General features: G+C 37.8%; 1 protein-coding gene across 2 annotated transcripts in view; it reads right to left on the bottom strand.

Annotated features, from left to right (window-relative positions):
- The window catches only part of cfap46 (cilia and flagella associated protein 46), a 102,071-nt gene that overhangs the window by 64,086 nt on the left and 18,241 nt on the right, over positions 1–19,744 (bottom strand). For both annotated transcript variants that reach the window (XM_079854813.1, XM_079854814.1), the window contains exons 9-18: positions 18,210–18,309; positions 18,023–18,118; positions 16,565–16,755; positions 14,986–15,211; positions 8,986–9,106; positions 8,060–8,180; positions 6,769–6,884; positions 4,669–4,760; positions 1,930–2,045; positions 510–722 (exon numbers count right to left, since the gene is read on the bottom strand). In XM_079854813.1, the coding sequence (XP_079710939.1) occupies positions 510–722; positions 1,930–2,045; positions 4,669–4,760; positions 6,769–6,884; positions 8,060–8,180; positions 8,986–9,106; positions 14,986–15,211; positions 16,565–16,755; positions 18,023–18,118; positions 18,210–18,309 (1,392 nt within the window). The remainder of the gene's footprint in view (positions 1–509; positions 723–1,929; positions 2,046–4,668; positions 4,761–6,768; positions 6,885–8,059; positions 8,181–8,985; positions 9,107–14,985; positions 15,212–16,564; positions 16,756–18,022; positions 18,119–18,209; positions 18,310–19,744) is intronic.

The raw sequence follows: 19,744 nt of genomic DNA, 5'->3' as shown, positions 1-19,744 counted from the left end.
ACATAATTATATTATAATAAAATAAAAATAAAAAATAAAAAATAAATGATGTAACTAGAATAATTAAATTAAATTATAAAATAAAATAATACAATAATTATATAATAACTAAATTATAAAATAAAATAATATATATAAAATAATGATGAAATTATAAAATAATTAAATTAAATGATTAAAAATATTTATAAAATAATTATAGAATTATAGAACAAATAAAATAAAAGCACACCTCTCTTCAACAAGACACATGATTGAGTACTAGTGAGGACTGATGCAACAAACACAACTAATAAAGTTATACAATAATATAGAAAATAATTATATAATTGTAGAAAAATGTAATAAAAAAATAAAATAAAGCCCTTTTCTCAACAATCATTCATGTTTGGAACTCAAACACACACACTAAACTTGTAAAGGTTTCTGCACATCACTGTCAGCACTAGTACTAGTGAGGACTGACCTATCAAACATCACTAATACAGTAAGTCAAGCCCATATCTTACCCAGCATGCCCTGTCTGTCTGAGGAGTTGTATGAGACGGCTGAAAGTGGGCAGGAGAAGCCGATGCCCTCTAGTGGCCAGAAGCCAGATGTTGTAGTTCCACAGATACACAGCTGCATTAGCCACCAGCCACGCCTCGCTAAGCTCCGCCCCCAGCTCCGCCCCCCGCAGGAAGTGACCGGTGGCGTACGCCGATAAACCCTTGATCCAATCACTGAGGAAAGACACAAAAAAAGGCAACGACAACCAATTATGCTTCTGTAACAGTTATATAGCAGCCGCTCTACACATGAGAATGTATGTCATTACTATTTTAAGATTATTACATTATTAGTATATTGCACTTATATTGTTTTGAAATAATTAATTTATATTGATTTGCATTAATTGAAAAATGATCAAATAAAATTATGAATTAATTGCATATTAATAAAATAAAATTATAAAACAAAAAAATATATAAAATAATGGTGTAATTCTTTAATAATTAGATAAAATTATAAAATACCATATTTAAAAATGATATAATTACAGAATAATACAACAAATAATAATGTAATAAAATAATTAAATAATTCTATAATAGTTAAATAAAATTATAAAATAATGACGTAATATATAAAAATAATGATGTAAAATTAAGATAAAATAATAAAAGAATTCTATAATATTTAAATAAAATTAAAATAAATAAATATGAAAATAAAATAATAACAATTCAATTAAAATAATTATAAAATTACATGGATTATACTGATTTACATTATACTGACACACCTAACAACAACATAGTTTATATAGAATTTTAGTTCATTTAAATTTTTTTTTTAAATATTAAAAAAATGTAATTAATATAAATTTGCTATAAATAGGCTAAAGTTGTAAAAAGTCAACTGGTGCAAAGCAATATTTTACCATTTAACTATTCTGAATTATCTCAGTATTTAATGATACAATATTACTAATATAACACACTGATAAGATTTTAGATTTAGATTTTACTTGTATTCTGCACTTTTATGATGCCTTTATGTCATCACAATGATCATATGGCAATTTACACACACCACTACACAATAAAGCTGAATCTACTGTGGTCTGATCTCGTTTGGAAGGCCGATATGTGAGACAGTGTTCTGGATGATCAGCCGGTCTGTTGGTGAAGAACAGCTTTGTTTATCTGTGATTCACACGCCTCTCAAGCTTATTGTTTCATGCGGTTCATAATCTGAGAAAGTCATTTAATGCATGCTGGGATGTGGAACAGAGCGTCTCTCTGTGATTATCTTGTCTGTTCGGGTCCACATATTAATATAACACGCTTAACATCCAGTCAGCTTCTGAGATGAGAGTATGGTACACAGAGACACGCATGTAAACAAGTCAGGGTTATTAATCTCAATAAGAGTGCTTTTGCTCACCTGTACAGGGTCCAGTGGGCGTCGTCCTCCTCAGGTGGGCGTGTCCTTCGTTCATCAGGTGTCACAGCGGAGCCGTTTAGCTCCACCCCCTCAGAGCGCAGTTTCAGGATGGTTACCTAGACAACACAATACTGGGCTTTATGGGATGCCAATTTTAATGAGAACTTGAACTGAATCACTATAACTAAGCCTTTATAAATATTTCTGCTGTATTCAATTAACCCTATAAATCCTATTTGATACGCATATTTCTAAAGCCTCTAAAATGAAAAATTAAATGCTGAAAAACACTGCAATGTCCTTCTGTCTCTGATTGATAGTTTAGTCTGTTTTATCAAGTAAAAGTCTTTTAGTATAATAGTACAAACGTCAGCTCGAGCTTCTCTTGTCTTTCTGTGTCGAATCTGCTCTGATTTTATCAAGGAAATGCATGAATAACTTTGATATTGTTAGTAATATTTCAGCTGGACTAATGCAGGTTTACTTCATTATCCATCATCATTTATTATAAAAATCACGAGTATCAAATATGATCATCAGGCTTTTGAGGAAGGTTTATTCATACAGATCATAAAACTAAGGATTTAAATATCATATTATTGGCAGATATTAATATTTATATGCATTTTATACAAGTATCTGCTATCCTGTTATAAAGATCTCATTGATTTACATTACAAGCATCAGAATTTCATATGAATATCAGCATCTGCTGCATATTTCTGCTCAGTTTGACTCTCTGAATAAAACTGAGCTGTTTTTCCTCCATATTCTCACTATATCACGAGCCATAAAAGCCTGATGTATCAAATATGATACAAAATACACAACTTTTTAGATTTAAGATTTTTCCGATTACAATTTCATAGGCTTTCACAGGGTTTGAGAGTCTTTGCATTAGACGTTCAGTAGCAGAGACTCTCTGTAATTCCTCTCCAGTGTCGCGTGTGCAGCCGGGGCTGATGGGATTGAACGGTTAACACAGGGTGAGGATCAAAGCCTCGCATGTCCATGAGGATCTCACATCCCTTCACTTCCCCCGGATGGAAACGCTCATCAAATTAAAAGGACGCCTTTTGAAAAATCAACGCCTTCGAAAACAGAGGAAACATCTTCGCCGAGAACAAAGTGATGTGCTTTTCAAAGAGAAGCGGCTCCTGTCAAGGTCATCGCTTCTCCAATTCACTGTGCCAAAATCTCCACGCGTATTCAAAGCAAACGCGTCTCTGAAGACAATTACACAGATCATCCTGGAGGTCTAATGGAGTCATTAAAAAAACGTCACATGATTGAGTGAGACATCTTCATTTCCTTCATTTCATAAAAAGTGTTTCAGCCAAAATTACAGTTACATCATTCACTGACTTACAAACCCATATGCTGTGGAACGAGGAGGATTTATTCATTTTCATCTCATTTTCAAAACACATTTACACAATCACCATTTACAAATTCTTCTTTTGTGTTCCACGGAAGAAAGAAAGTCAATTGGTCTGAAACGAGGGAATGAGGGAGAATAAATGATGAGCATTTCCGTTAAAAAGATTCAGTGTTTTAGTGCTTCTCTGACGTCCCTTCATTGCATCAACGTTCCTACAACTGCAGAAACATTGAGGATCTATCTCCACTGTTCAGTTCCTGTCTATATTAAGAGCAAAACTGATTCTAAAGATGTCATTAGCATTCAATAGTGTTTAGGGTCCTGAATTTCATCACTGATTGAGGTTTTGTGGATTTGTTGGTTTTATTTGCTGTTTTTTGAACCTTTACAGCACTTTGGAACAACATGAGTTGTATTTAAATGTGCTTTAAAGGGTTAGTTCACCCAAAAATGAAATTTCACCCTCATGTTGTTCCAACCCCGTAAGACCTTCGTTCATCTTCGGAACACAAATTAAGATATTTTTGATTAAATCTGAGAGCTGATCACTCTTCCATAGGCTTCTAAGGGACTGAAACTTGCTGGCCCAGAAAAGTTATTAAAGACATCGTTAATATAGTCCAAGTGACTACAGTGGCTCGATCTTAAGTTTATAAAGTGACGAGAATACTTTTTGTGCGCAAAAACAAACAAAAATAACGACTTTATTCCACTTTTCATTTCCTTCTCTCTGGGCCTCTGGTCTTTTCACGTAGTGTTTAAGCGCAGCGCGTCTGTGTTGTACGTCACCACGTATCACACATGACCAGCGTCGGCCAATAGTGAGCCTACGTGGTGACGTACAACACAGACACGCTACGCTTAAACACTACGTGAAAAGACCAGATGTCAGTTTTTGCGCACAAAAAGTATTCTCATCGCTTTATAAACTTAAGATCGAGCCACTGTAGTCACTTGGACTATATTAACGATGTCTTTAATAACTTTTCTGGGCCAGCAAGTTTCGGTCCCTTAGAAGCCTATGGAGGAGTGATCAGCTCTCAGATTTAATCAAAAATATCTTAATTTGTGTTCCGAAGATGAACGAAGGTCTTACGGGGTTGGAACAACATGAGGGTGAGTAATTACTGACAGAATTTTCATTTTTGGGTGAACTATCCCTTTAAAAATAAATTTAATTGAATTCAACTCTAAAACAAATACTGATGTTTGTCACGATCGGATCCATTCACGTTTTTTCGCGAACTGTGTGATATTGGGATTGGAATTGACCAATCAGACTGGCTGTGGGCTTGACTGGCTGAGAATCACGGCGCACTCATCACGAGGGAAGCGTTCGATAAGAAAGCAGAGTTTACCTCAGCGCTGATGAAGTGGACCTCAGCTAACAGACGCAGAAGCGGATCAGTCTGGCTCCTTCGCTCGGGACTCGCTGTGTTCTTCAGTTTACCTGCGATCACACGCGAGGGAATCACTCATCAGATTCAGGACACACCTGAGGATCTTGGACATTTGTTTGCACTGTAAAAATTATTGCTGTGATTATTTATCACAAATTAAAATTCAACATTAGATAAGAAATAGTGTGTTGTTTCAAGTTAGAAAAGTATGTGTTTGTGCTTGACTTAAAATATTAAGTTCAGTTAACTTTAGTTTAGTTAAGTTGGATATTTAAGTTATCCCAACAAGTTGTTATAACTTATTACAGACATATGTTTTACAGTGTGTCACACAAGTCTTTTGCCTCATAAACAGGATAAATTTGTAATATTATTCCCCCTATTCTTTATCAACAGTACATATAAACTGAATAGTCACGCCAGATTGTGATCAATCCCAGTTTGATGATTTCATGATTCCTTTAATTGAAATCTTCCCACTGGTGATTACAGTGCATGTCTGGTCTCATAATTCATTCCGTCATTCATTTCTGAATTCCACTTGAGTAATTTAATAGTAATAAGTAATAACACTGTTTATCTTTCTATTCATCAGACTCAGTGAAGCCCTGAGGATGCGATTAACTAATCGGTCACTTCGGCGCGATGATGCGATGGCTCTCGGAAGACTCGTGAAACATTAATGATAGTCGACAGATGGATCGAAACCTTCACTTATCTGTTCTGGCCATTTTTAAGACTTCAGCGTGAAATGAAAGCCTAAATAAATCTTTAAAGATAGTCAATAATACCAGCAAACATAAGTGAGCAGAAAGTAAAAACATAAAACACTTGTGGATTAATTCTACACTTGATATCTAGGAGAAAATGTAGACAAAGTATAAACGAGTTTGCACCAAAATAAAAGCTTTCAAAAAATAATTGCATATTCCAAATTGTCACGGAGCGCTCAGCTACGCCTCCCTCTGGCCTCATCCGTTCCCTCTCTCCGGAATATTAGAACTGCATTTCCCATCACTCCCTCTTGCCATTATCACTCTCCAGCCCTGCCTGGTTTCCCTGATCATACTCATCACCGCCACCTGTTCTCTATCAGCTCCCCTTTATCTGGACTGTCCCTTCCATTGTTCCCTTGCGAAGTCTTGTGTTGCATTGCGGACATTACCGAGCGTTTTCCCTGTATCATTCTCTGTGTTTATCTGGACCTTAGATCTCTGCCTGGACTCTGGACTCTGTGACCCTTTTCTGCCTGCCCGACCTCAGCCTGTGTTTCACTACGAGTACTGGATATTCCCTTTGATTCTTGCCTGTCTCAATATATGTCTGCTTACCTGTGTTTCATTGCATGTGTCAATAAAATTCTTCAAATGGATCCAACCGCCTCAGCTTCAGCATTACACAAATATTGTTTAAAGGTGAGTTGTGTGTCATTTCTAAGATCCTAATATCATCAAACAGAATTGCACACATAATGATCTTCAAACAGAGTTTCAGTCTTCAGGGAAATCCTCCTGTCCCATAAGAGAGTCTGAACATTACACTTGGAATCCAGAAGTTATTGTAATATTACACACATCTCTTGTAAACTTATTTTTGAAACAGGGTTCCCATACCTCGGTTAACTTCAAACTCAAGGACCTTTCAAGGACTTTCCAGGTCCAATACCCTCAAATTCAAAGACTTAAGGTCCTTGCACACTGAATCCGAAATTTTCGCATGCGTTTTTTCGTATCCGAAAATCGTATCAAACCCTTGTTACGGATGCGAAAAATCTAATCGAACCCGATTCGATTTTTTTTTTGACGGACGAAAGTTTCGGAGGCAGTGTACAAGTGTGATTGACATAATGTGAGGTCGTATTTATTTTTTAACGTGCGAAAATTTCGGACGCGAATTTCGGACTCAGTGTGCAAGGGCCTTTAATGTGGGGACACATTTCAAGTGAGAGCAAGGTGACCGTGAGATACATTGTTACAGTTTTGCGCGTGTGAACGTCATGGCAACGTACAGCAGCTCTACATCATTACATTATTCCTGGCTCTCGCGGGGGTCACTTACTGGAGTTTTCCCATCGTCCGTCATCATACAGCAGACAGAAGCGACAGGCCGCTCGACACACATCAAAAACCTCCTGCTTTCGGGCGATCTTGGCCAGAGACGCCCATAATCTCACCCTGACAAGCAAACACACACACCACAGAAACAACATGAGACCGATTCCCTCGGCCTCTGAGCTTCAGTCATACGAAATAATGAATTCCTGCTTTGGCTCTGCTGGTTTTATTCGCATGTTCCCTCGTTGCAGAAGAAAAACAGAAGAATCAAGTTTATTTCCACTGTAATGATGTCCTGAATGTAGCCTTGAGAACAGAACTGTACAATGAGGAATTCTGGGGTGAATGCAGGGAATTCATAGCCAGCCTTATTTTAATGAACACACAGAGTCTGTGGCTTTTGGGAGTGAGCAAAACATAACAAAAGCTTTCATTTGGGAGAATGATATGAGTCTAGAGTAGACTACCGGTCAAAAGTTTGGAATAATGAAGATTATTTTTCATGTTTCTGAAAGAAGTCTCTTCTTCTCAACAAAGCTGCATTTATTTTATCAAAAATACAGTAAAAATTGTGAGATATTATTATAACGTAAATCATCTGTTTTCTATGTGAATATACAGTAAAGTGTAATTTATTCCTGTGGTCAAAGCTGAATTTTCAGCATCATTACTCCAGTCTTCAGTGTCACATGATCCTTCAGAAATCACTCTAATATGATGATTTTGTCAATGTTGAAAACATGTCCTGCTTCAGATTTTTGTTGAGAAACCGTGATACACTGCCATTCAAAAGTTTGGAGAAAAAAAGAACATTTATATTTTTATTGTGAAAGTATGCATATTAATATTAACATTTATTATGTTACAAAAGATCCTATTTCAAATAAATGCTGTTCTTTTGAACTTCCTATTCATCAAAGAATCCTGAAAAATAAAATGTATCTCAGTTTCCACAAAAATATGAACTTTTTAACATTGATAATAATCATAAATGTTTCTTGAGCATCAAATCATCATATTAGAATGATTTCTGAAGGATCATGTGACACTGAAGAAATAACAAATAAATGCAGCAATTAAAACTTTTGACAGCCAGTGTAAATAACTATTCCAACATTTTTTAAATGTTTAATGTCTTGAAAACGAGCAACATGGGGAATAAAAAACACTCACTCACACACATACACACATACACACACACACACACACAGACACACACACACACACACACACACACACACACACGCACTCTCTCTCTCTCTCTCACACACACACACACACACACACACACCTACCTCTCTTTATCATCTGAGCTCTCATCCAGTCCAGCCAAATGACCTTCGACCTTCTGCACACAGGTGATGTGATGTTGGGCTTTAGCGGCGAGATGTGTCACATGATCTTGGTCTCCATCACCTAGAGAAACAGAACCACAAAACACAACAAAACCAGCTCAGTACGCCTCGAGTACAGTTTAACATGACTCAGGCAAACACAAGGTGTAATAACAGTAAAGTCTTCATTAGAACAACACCAGGGTGAGTAAAGATGACTTCATTTTCATTCTAGGGTGAACTGTTTAAAGCATAACGTTTACAAAAAAAAAATTATATATATATATATAATGATTTATCACACATATGTAGTCAGCAGATCTGTCAGGACAAACGCTGCCTGTCACACACACACACACACACACACACACACACACACACACACACACACACTCTGACGTCTAATTTTATGAGAATGGCTTCATCTCTATCTGAGTTAAAATCTTGTCTTAAAACTCTTTGGCTTTTAAAATGTAATCTTTTTTGCTCTTAACTGTTTTTTTTTTCTTCTTAATTTCTTGTATTTTTTATAATTATTGTTGAACAGCACTTTGGTCGGTCTGCGGCCATTTTTAAATGTGCTTAAGAAATAAACCAACTTGTAAGTATCGGTGATACATAAAATAAAGCATCTTGTAACAGTCTTCAGAAAGCGCCGCTGATCTTCGACAGATCAAACGCATCGGTCTGTCGGCAGGCATCGATTACGCACAAATTTATGGGACTAAAGGAGGGCTGGATTGATTTTCCACATGTAGATCTGACATGGGAATTTGTCAAACGGCACTTCTACGCTACTATCAGCATAACGTCTCAAAGCCAGACCTGTAATAAACAGCATTGACAAACATTAACAAAACAGTAAAATGAGATGAAAAAACTGTAACCTTTGATTTTGCGGTCAGCATCGAGAACGGTTCGGAAAGCATCCGGTGCCAGAGCGATTCCAGCACTGACCAGCAGGGGGCGTCGCTTTTTCAAAATCTCACGCCCTCTTCCCTCTGTAGCCTGTTAAAATAATATTACATAATCAATAAATTTCATACAGCACAGCTCTGATGCTAAACCTGTGAGTGCCCATCTGAACAGCAGTGCTGAGGTTTCACACACACGATACAAATACTGGGATTATTTCATGCTTTTAAAAGAAGTCTCTTCTGCTCAGCAAGACTGCATTTATTTGATCAATTTGATTGATTTGGTCTTTGCTGCTGACCTTCAATGATCCAATTCAACCATATTAATAAGCAAAAATTACTCTAGATTAGATTTAGAAATAAGAGTGTTGAAATTCCTTCTCCTGTCTCTGATTGTTCTTTAATCCAGAATATGGCAGAACAGCTGAAAGGTTTGTTTGAGCGGTGCCCTCTACTGTACTCCACTGTACTCTACCTCTACTGTACTCCACTGTACGCCACCTCTACTGTACTCTACCTCTACTGTACTCTACTGTACTCTACCTCTATTGTACTCCACTGTACGCCACCTCTACTGTACTCTACCTCTACTGTACTCTAGTGTACTCTACCTCTACTGTACTCTACTGTACTCTACCTCTTCTGTACTATACCTCTACTATACTTTACTGTACTCTACCTCTACTGTACTCTACTGTACTCTACCTCTTCTGTACTATACCTCTACTATATTCTACTGTACTCTACCTCTACTGTACTCTACTGTACTCTACCTATACTGTACTGTACTCTACCTCTTCTGTACTCTACCTCTACTATACTCTACCTCTACTATACTCTACCTCTTCTGTACTCTACCTCTACTATACTCTACCTCTACTGTACTCTGCCTCTACTGTACTCTGCTGTACTCTACTGTACTCTACTGTACTCTACCTGTACTCTACCTCTACTGTACTCTGCTGTACTCTACTGTACTCTACCTCTACTATACTCTACCTCTACTGTACTCTGCTGTACTCTACTGTACTCTACTGTACTCTACCTCTACTGTACTCTACCTCTACTGTACTCTGCTGTACTCTACCTCTACTGTACTCTACCTCTACTATACTCTACCTCTACTGTACTCTGCTGTACTCTACTGTACTCTACCTCTACTGTACTCTACTGTACTCTACCTCTACTATACTCTATCTCTACTGTACTCTACCTCTACTGTACTCTGCTGTACTCTACCTCTACTGTACTCTATCTCTACTGTACTCTACTGTACTCTACCTCTACTGTACTCTATCTCTACTGTACTCTACCTCTACTGTACTCTACTGTACTCTACCTCTACTGTACTCTATCTCTACTGTACTCTACCTCTACTGTACTCTGCTGTACTCTACCTCTACTGTACTCTGCTGTACTCTACCTCTACTGTACTCTACCTCTACTATACTCTACCTCTACTGTACTCTGCTGTACTCTACTGTACTCTACCTCTACTGTACTCTACCTCTACTGTACTCTACCTGTACTCTACCTCTACTGTACTCTGCTGTGCTCTACTGTACTCTACCTCTACTGTACTCTACCTCTACTGTACTCTACTGTACTCTGCCTCTACTATTCTCTACCTCTACTGTACTCTGCCTCTACTATACTCTACCTCTACTGTACTCTACTGTGCTCTGCCTCTACTATACTCTACCTCTACTGTACTCTGCCTCTACTATACTCTACCTCTACTGTACTCTACTGTACTCTGCCTCTACTGTACTCTGCCTCTACTATACTCTACCTCTACTGTACTCTGCCTCTACTATACTCTACCTCTACTGTACTCTACTGTACTCTACCTATACTGTACTTTACTTTACTGTACTCTACCTCTACTGTACTCTGCTGTACTCTACTGTACTCCACCTCTACTGTACTCTACCTCTACTATACTCTGCCTCTACTGTACTCTGCCTCTACTATACTCTACCTCTACTGTACTCTACTGTACTCTACCTCTTCTGTACTCTACCTCTACTATACTTTACCTCTACTGTACTCTGCCTCTACTATACTCTACTGTACTCCACTGTACTCTACCTCTACTGTACTCTGCCTCTACTGTACTCTACCTCTACTGTACTCTGCTGTACTCTACCTCTACTGTACTCTGCTGTACTCTACCTCTACTGTACTCTACTGTACTCTACCTCTACTGGACTCTACCTCTACCGTACTCTACCTCTACTGTACTCTACTGTACTCTACCTCTACTGTACTCTACCTCTACTATACTCTACCTCTACTGTACTCTGCCTCTACTATACTCTACCTCTACTGTACTATACCTCTACTGTACGCTGCCTCTACTGTACTCTGCTGTACTCTACTGTACTCTACTGGACTCTACCTCTGCTGTACTCTACCTCTACTGTACTCTACCTCTACTATACTCTACCTCTACTGTACTCTGCTGTACTCTACCTCTACTGTACTCTACCTCTACTGTACTCTACTGTACTCTACCTCTACTGTACTCTACTGTACTCTACCTCTACTGTACTCTGCCTCTACTCTACCTATACTGTACTGTACTCTACCTCTTCTGTACTCTACCTCTACTATACTCTACCTCTTCTGTACTCTACCTCTACTATACTCTACCTCTACTGTACTCTGCCTCTACTGTACTCTGCTGTACTCTACTGTACTCTACTGTACTCTACCTGTACTCTACCTCTACTGTACTCTGCTGTACTCTACTGTACTCTACCTCTACTGTACTCTACTGTACTCTACCTCTACTATACTCTACCTCTACTGTACTCTGCTGTACTCTACTGTACTCTACCTCTACTGTACTCTACCTCTACTGTACTCTACCTCCACTGTACTCTGCTGTACTCTACCTCTACTGTACTCTACCTCTACTATACTCTACCTCTACTGTACTCTGCTGTACTCTACTGTACTCTACCTCTACTGTACTCTACTGTACTCTACCTCTACTATACTCTGCCTCTACTGTACTCTGCTGTACTCTACTGTACTCTACCTCTACTGTACTCTATCTCTACTGTACTCTACCTCTACTGTGCTCTGCTGTACTCTACCTCTACTGTACTCTGCTGTACTCTACCTCTACTGTACTCCACCTCTACTATACTCTACCTCTACTGTACTCTGCTGTACTCCACTGTACTCTACTGTACTCTACCTCTACTGTACTCTACCTGTACTCTACCTCTACTGTACTCTGCTGTGCTCTACTGTACTCTACCTCTACTGTACTCTACCTCTACTGTACTCTACCTCTACTGTACTCTACTGTACTCTGCCTCTACTGTACTCTGCCTCTACTATTCTCTACCTCTACTGTACTCTGCCTCTACTATACTCTACCTCTACTGTACTCTACTGTGCTCTGCCTCTACTATACTCTACCTCTACTGTACTCTGCCTCTACTATACTCTACCTCTACTGTACTCTACTGTACTCTGCCTCTACTATACTCTACCTCTACTGTACTCTGCTGTACTCTGCCTCTACTATACTCTACCTCTACTGTACTCTACTGTACTCTACCTATACTGTACTTTACTTTACTGTACTCTACCTCTACTGTACTCTGCTGCACTCTACTGTACTCTACCTCTACTGTACTCTACCTCTACTATACTCTGCCTCTACTGTACTCTGCCTCTACTATACTCTACCTCTACTGTACTCTACTGTACTCTACCTCTTCTGTACTCTACCTCTACTGTACTCTACTGTACTCTACCTCTACTGGACTCTACCTCTACCGTACTCTACCTCTACTGTACTCTACTGTACTCTACCTCTACTGTACTCTACCTCTACTGTACTCTACCTCTACTGTACTCTGCCTCTACTATACTCTACCTCTACTGTACTATACCTCTACTGTACGCTGCCTCTACTGTACTCTGCTGTACTCTACTGTACTCTACCTCTACTGGACTCTACCTCTACTGTACTCTACCTCTACTGTACTCTACCTCTGCTGTACTCTACCTCTACTGTACTCTACCTCTTCTGTACTCTACCTCTACTGTACTCTACTGTACTCTACCTCTACTGGACTCTACCTCTACCGTACTCTACCTCTACTGTACTCTACTGTACTCTACCTCTACTGTACTCTACCTCTACTGTACTCTGCCTCTACTATACTCTACCTCTACTGTACTATACCTCTACTGTACGCTGCCTCTACTGTACTCTGCTGTACTCTACTGTACTCTACCTCTACTGGACTCTACCTCTACTGTACTCTACCTCTACTGGACTCTACCTCTACCGTACTCTACCTCTACTGTACTCTACTGTACTCTACCTCTACTGTACTCTACCTCTACTGTACTCTACCTCTACTGTACTCTGCCTCTACTATACTCTACCTCTACTGTACTATACCTCTACTGTACGCTGCCTCTACTGTACTCTGCTGTACTCTACTGTACTCTACCTCTACTGTACTCTACCTCTACTGTACTCTACCTCTGCTGTACTCTACCTCTTCTGTACTCTACCTCTACTATACTTTACCTCTACTGTACTCTGCCTCTACTATACTCTACTGTACTCCACTGTACTCTACCTCTACTGTACTCTGCCTCTACTGTACTCTACCTCTACTGTACTCTGCTGTACTCTACCTCTACTGTACTCTACCTCTACTGTACTCTACTGTACTCTACCTCTACTGGACTCTACCTCTACCGTACTCTACCTCTACTGTACTCTACTGTACTCTACCTCTACTGTACTCTACCTCTACCTCTACTGGACTCTACCTCTACTGTACTCTACCTCTACTGTACTCTACCTCTGCTGTACTCTACCTCTACTGTACTCTACCTCTACTATACTCTACCTCTACTGTACTCTGCTGTACTCTACCTCTACTGTACTCTGCCTCTACTATACTCTACCTCTACTATACTCTACCTCTACTGTACTCTACCTCTACTGTACTCTACCTCTACTATACTCTACCTCTACTATACTCTACCTCTACTGTACTCTACTACTATACTCTACCTCTACTGTACTCTACCTCTACTGTACTCTGCCTCTACTATACTCTACCTCTACTGTACTCTGCCTCTACTATACTCTACCTCTACTGTACTCTACTGTACAGGAGTCAACATGCATTTCCTTCAGCCTGAGGATTATTCATTTCACTTTTGGTGTGAAAGGGCGTTAACATTTACCAAAAATTATTAAAAAACAATCAAGCAAGCCCAGCCCAGGTGAGAAAAAGTAACGCAAAAGTAATGTAACACATTACTTTTCATAAAAAGTAACTAAGTAACGCAATTAGTTACTTTGATAAAACACTTTATTTCAATAGTCCACTTTCGACATTCTTCTAACTATAAGTAAGTTTGCAGCTACATGTCAACTATCAGTCATTAGAGTATTAGTAGACTGATGATTAATATCTGCTAACACTTTAATGTGTTGCTCCCCCAACAGACATTATACTGACTATAAGTAACTTTACAAGTATGTCAACTTATTCTCCTAATCCGAACCCTAATACCTAACCATAACCTAACAGTCTACTACAGTCTTCTAATACTCTAATGAGAGTTAGTTGACATGTAGTTCAAGTTCATTTCAAGTTCAAGTTCATTTATTTATATAGCACATTTAAACAGCCGCTAGACAGACCAAAGTGCTTTACAGAACAAGCATATAAAAATAAAAGCAGCAAAACAACACATAACACATAAAGAACAACTAAGCTAAGATTAATTTTAAAACAAAGAAACAAATGTAAAATAGTAAAAACATGTAGTTGAAAAGTTACTTATAGTTAGTAGAATGTCTAAAGTGGACTATCGAAATAAAGTGTAACCGTTACTTTTTTTGTGAGTAACGCAATATTGTAACATTCCCTAACACTGCACATGAGTGTAATCTTCATCCAAACGGAGACGCACCTGTTGCATGAGTCTGGCGGCCTGGTCCTCGGGGCGAGTGTGTGTGTGTGCGCTGAGAGCGGAGGAGCGCAGGTGGAGGAGGTGTAGAGAGGAGGACAGATGCTCTGAGGGACCATCTAGATCAACGGCTTTATGAAGGTGTTTCATGGCAGATTCCAGCTTCTCATCCTCCTCGTCCACAGCGGCCAGCTCAGCGTGAACCTGACACAACACTTCCAGCAGCGTGCTGTGGACACACACACACACACACACACACACACACACACACACACACACACACACACACACACACACACACACACACACACAGGGACACACACAGGGACACACACAGGGACACACACAGACAGAGACACACACACACATTTTTTTATTACACGCATACAAACCACACTCTAACATCCATACTAATACACCCACACAATTATACAGTAGCTGCATACTTTATCAAATTTGCTCTATAATATGCGGAAGCAGAAAACGGTAAAACACAGTATTTGCTTTATAGGTCAAATCTGACAAAATGGCATCTGGTAGAAAATTGTAAAAATTTTAATTAAAAGCCTATTGACAAAGATTTTATAGTTAAATGGACCTGGGATTAAAAATTGCAGTTTTAATGGGTTTCAATGGGGACATTTTTAACCTTAAGGTCCTGAGAGGAACTATTCTGTGTACCTACTGCTAAATAGATTTATTAAAAGAAATGGGGGTGAAATAGTAAAATTCCAATAAAAATACACACCTGTGGCAAAATGTATGCAGTTGGGATTAACACAGGCAAAATTCTCAACAAAAACTAAACTGAAAACTGAGGTCGCACAAGGGTAAAGCACTAATACTCTAATGACTGTTGACATGTAGTTGCAAAGTTACAGTAGAATGTCTAAGTCGGCCATCGAAATTAAGTGTTACCTGCTAAAATATAAAATTTCAGTCTGTTTCTTACACAATCACATGACTTCAGAAGACGGGGAATAATGTGCATGAAACCTTTGTTTTGGAGCCTCTGGCCACTGTCAGCTTTCACTGAATGAAGATGTTTAATATTCTGCTAAACATCTCTTTCTCTGTTCCACAGAGGAAAGGAATGCATAAAATGAAGTAAATGATGACAGAAGTTTCTTTTACAGGAGAATCATTCCTTTAATGGCTCCAAAACAAGAGCTGAATAACTGAATAACTTCAGATTCCCAATGTTCTTCCTCAGTGTTTCTGTCTCATTTTCCAGCAAAAATATCAAAACATTCTTAAATCAAGACACATTTACTGGAGAAGCAAACACGGGTTGTTTTACTGAAAAATTTCTCAAAATAAAGTGACTTAATGCTTAAAACTAGAAAACATATTTGCCAGAGGGGTCAGAAAAACAAACTTGTTTTGAATTCAAATTAAGTAGATTTTTCGGATCCCTTTGGCTGATATTTGTTCTTGTTTTAAGCATTAAAGTCACTTTTGATACATTCTCATTACCCAAGACTCAATACCTTCAGTCATTTTGCTTCTTCTCCAGTAAATGTCTCTTGATGTAAGAATGTTTGTGCCGGAGAACGGGACAGTGCATGAAGTGCACACACACCTGTCAGTGGCGTCCAGCGCTCGAGCGAGTGTGAGCAGAGGTTTCTGGACTCTTTTTCGGAGGTTGTGTTGGAGAAGCGGGAGACACGCGTTCCACAGACACACACACACCGCCTGACACACACCAGCGTCTCCTGCCTTCAGCGCCGTCTGCAGTAACGCATCCAACCGCGCGATCACACTCAGCTGCAGCTGCAAGAGCCGAAACAGGGCGCACATGAAAACACACTTATTTCATCAGAAATGCATGTGAAACGTCATCTTTATCTGAAACAACGGCACTCTTGTGGCCTTTGTGTAGTGGAGACAGTCATTGTTAAGCATGCTGTTCTTGCCCGGCAATTAAGTTTTATTTTGGCTATTTATTGTAAAAATGCAAGACTATTAAAATCGTTTTCTGAACTAAAAATATGAAATATTAGATTATTAAAATTAAACTTTAAAAATTAAAAAAAAAAATAGAAATGTTGCCCTGGCAACTAACTGAAATGGATGTTTAAGTTGAAGTACTAAAATTACTAAAATGAAAACAAAAAGGCTATACTGTATATAAAAACATAAAATTACTAAAACTTAAATAAAAACTGATAATATACAAATAAAAGGCAGACAATAACTGTTTATAAATAATACTAAATACACATAAACATAAAAATACACAAAAAACAAATACATTTTTTGTCACTGCAAAAAATAATAATAATTTTTGAGTTGTTTTCAAATACAAATATCTTAAAACTTAAAACATGATTCATTCAATTGAGAAACACAATTGTGTAAGATATTGTTTTCAGGGAATATTTATTAGACTGGCAAATTGTTGTTGTTTTTTAGCAAAATAATTTGGTAATGAAATATAAACATATCTAAATTAAACCGATGTAGTATTACACATATTTCGATATTTGTACTAGAAAACTAATGCATTAACCATGAGCATAACATTTTACAGTATTAATTAATCTCTGTTAATGTTAGTTTGTTTGTTCATGTCATCTCAGGTCCATTAAATAATATTAAAAGTAAAACTGACTTTTGATTTGAATAATGTATTAGTAAATGTTTAAATACACATTAACTAAGATGCTTTAGAAGTATTTGTCATTTTAAGTTGACAATAACTAATGTAAACAAATGAAACCTTCACTGTTAATTTGTCCGGTTTATAAATGCTATTGATTTGTTTTACTATGTAAATTGCTTTGGCAAGCATGAGTTGTTTTAAATGTGCTATAGAAATAAACAAATGGATGCATGAATATATGAAAAGCTCTGGAGAAGGGAAAAACTGTAGGATCGGATGGAAAAACCAAACTTCTAGTGCACATCTCTGCCAAAGTTGCTTATATTGTATGGTTTGCGAATAAATATTAATATATTTTTCAAACCAAAAATACTTTCCCAATGCCTCAAACATAAACAACAGTCCACAGTAATAAAACATTGATGCCTTCTGGACCTCCACGCCGGATCTGGAGTAACTCTCAATCCCGTCTCGATTCTTGTTAAGGTCGAGCTCACACTGCACACACTCCATCATCATGCGCTGACCGACCTACAGGAACACAACACAAGACCTTTGTGTTTACAAAAACAACAGGGAGCAAGGGTGAGCAAGCTTTGTGAGGAAGCATGAGTCTGTTTACGGTGATATTTGAGGCGCTGAGCTCCTTCAGGCAGTCGAACGCCATGTGATGTTGCTGTAACTGCAGGGAGAGGAACGCCAGCTCTAACAGGAACACAACCCTGAAATCAAGAGGAATAACTGTGATGAGACACACTCAGAGCAGATCCTAAAGGCCCTAGTGTATCAGGTGCTTTCATACTAGAGAAACTGACAGAACAAACAGGAATAATGAAAGATGCATTTTGAGGGGGTGAATCAGAAGCACAACCTTTCTAATTGCTCATCAGAGTACGATGCAGCAAAAGTTTCTGAAGTTTTCTTCACATGATGGAGCATTACTTTCTAATAACTTTGCAATGCAACATCCCCATTGAAATCAATGGACTCGCAGATTCTAGTGTTAAGGTGCTCACAGAGAAACCCACGACATCAGAATTGTTGCTCTTAATATTCAGGCTTTGGTAGTGGACTAAATAAACATTTAGCAAATATACAGTAGCTTTTTACCATTAATACTTTTATTATGCATTAAATTGAAAAGTAAAGGCATTTATAATGTTACAAAAGATTCTAATTAAAATAAATGCTGTTCTTTTGAACTTTTTATTCATCAAAGAATCCTGAAAAATAAAATGTATCACAGTTTCCACAAATATCTGAAGCAGCACAAATGTTTTCAACACTGATAATAATCATAAATGTTTCTTGAGCAGCAAATCATCATATTAGAATGATTTCTGAAGGATCATGCTGAAAATTCAGCTTTGATCACAGGAATAAATTACACTTTACTATATATTCACATAGAAAAAAGCTATTTTAAATTCAAATAATATTTCACAATTTACTTTTGATCAAATAAATGCAGCATTGGTGAGCAGAGACTTCTTTCAAAAACTTTCAAAAATCTTACTGACCCCTACATTTGAACGCTAGTGCATCTGCATTTTAAACATTCAATCTTTCTCTCTTCCAGGAGCAAAAATATTGTTGACAACATTGTTTGCACTGGCAAATGCACTCGCGAAAGAAAATGTCCTTTTGCTTTAAATTTACTGTAAATGGTGCTAAGCAATATCTAGAATCAAATCATGATTTGTTGATGTTTCGCTTATTGTTCCAGCTTTTTGCCAGATGAGACATAAACCAAAGCCTATTAGCTATATATATATATATATATATATATATATATATATATATATATAAAGAGCCCAACCATATGACCTTCCTGATTTAAAAGGAAATACATCATAAAATAACAAATTATTAGAGTCCTAAAGTTAATAAATTCCTGAATTGAGACAAAATTACATTAGATATTGAAGGCCCGCTCACACAAACAATGATATCTATAAAGACAATTATAACAATAACTATATTATCATCAACACCAGCAGACAATATTGTTGTGTTTATTATAAGCTCTGCAGTTTTGCCGTCTGTCTCTTTAAATGCTCGAGCTCTTTAAAGTAGGATGATTCTAATTGACTGTCAATGTTTTTATTGTTCATTAGCTGAAAAAATTCACTCTGAATGTGATTCCAATGATATTGT

Source organism: Squalius cephalus (genome assembly GCF_949319135.1).
Source record: "Squalius cephalus genome assembly, chromosome: 21".
NCBI classification, from domain to species: Eukaryota; Metazoa; Chordata; class Actinopteri; order Cypriniformes; family Leuciscidae; genus Squalius; species Squalius cephalus.
Note: the sequence above shows the minus strand (reverse complement) of the source record. Positions and strands in the feature narration are given on the sequence as shown.